The sequence below is a fragment of the Physeter macrocephalus genome, chromosome 18, assembly GCF_002837175.3.
Source record: "Physeter macrocephalus isolate SW-GA chromosome 18, ASM283717v5, whole genome shotgun sequence".
Taxonomy (NCBI): domain Eukaryota; kingdom Metazoa; phylum Chordata; class Mammalia; order Artiodactyla; family Physeteridae; genus Physeter; species Physeter macrocephalus.
This window is the reverse complement of record NC_041231.1, coordinates 5,705,927-5,706,699: the sequence shown is the minus strand read 5'-3', so window position 1 is coordinate 5,706,699 and position 773 is coordinate 5,705,927. Positions and strand designations below refer to the sequence as shown.

Below are 773 nucleotides of genomic sequence, written 5' to 3'. Positions count from 1 at the left end.
GCCACATGCCGCGGAGCAGCTAAGCCGGTGCGCCACAACTACTGAGCCTGTGCTCTAGAACCCACGAGCCACAACTACTGAGCCCGCGCACCTAGAGCCCGTGCTCCGCAACAAGAGAAGCCACCGCAACGAGAAGCCCTCGCACGGCAAGGAAGAGTAACCCCTGCTCGCCGCAACGAGAGAAACCCTGCGCGCGACAACAAAGACACCGCGCAGCCAAAAATTAATTAATTAATTAATTTAAAACAAAACAAAAAAATGACTTCTGTGGTCCAGACGGAGTCCCTGGACAGTGGGCTGGACCCTCAACGCTCTGTCCTCGCACGGCAAGGAAGAGTAGCCCCTGCTCGCCGCAACGAGAGAAACCCTGCGCGCGACAACAAATTAATTAATTAATTAATTTAAAACAAAACAAAAAAATGACTTCTGTGGTCCAGACGGAGTCCCTGGACAGTGGGCTGGACCCTCAATACTCTGTCTGCAAGACAGGCACCCCGGGCTCAGGCCCCAGCCCCGGCCAGCTCCAGGACAGACGCCCCACGTGCCTCATACATCTGCCGCCACAAGGCCAGGGCGGGCGACCTCCCGCGGGCACGGGGCAGGCGTACCTTTGCACATGTCGCTGATGCGCTCCTTGAAGACGTTGTGGCCGCGGCCGTCCACGTGGGTGCGCAGGAAGTTCTTGAAGCGGTGGTGGATCTCCAGTCGCGGGCCGGCCATGCTCACCCACTCGCGCACCGAGTGGCCCTTCAGGTCCTCCAGGTTCTCGATGC

At 58.7% G+C, this 773-nt stretch overlaps 1 protein-coding gene across 1 annotated transcript in view; it reads right to left on the bottom strand.

Moving 5' to 3' along the window:
* The window catches only part of MCM2 (minichromosome maintenance complex component 2), a gene marked incomplete at its 5' end in the record, with an annotated part of 14,827 nt that extends 14,056 nt beyond the window's left edge, over positions 1–771 (bottom strand). Inside the window, one exon of the mRNA XM_028478800.2 lies at positions 609–771. Within this exon, the coding sequence (XP_028334601.1) occupies positions 609–771 (163 nt within the window). The remainder of the gene's footprint in view (positions 1–608) is intronic.
* Between the last annotated feature and the right edge of the window lie 2 nt (positions 772–773).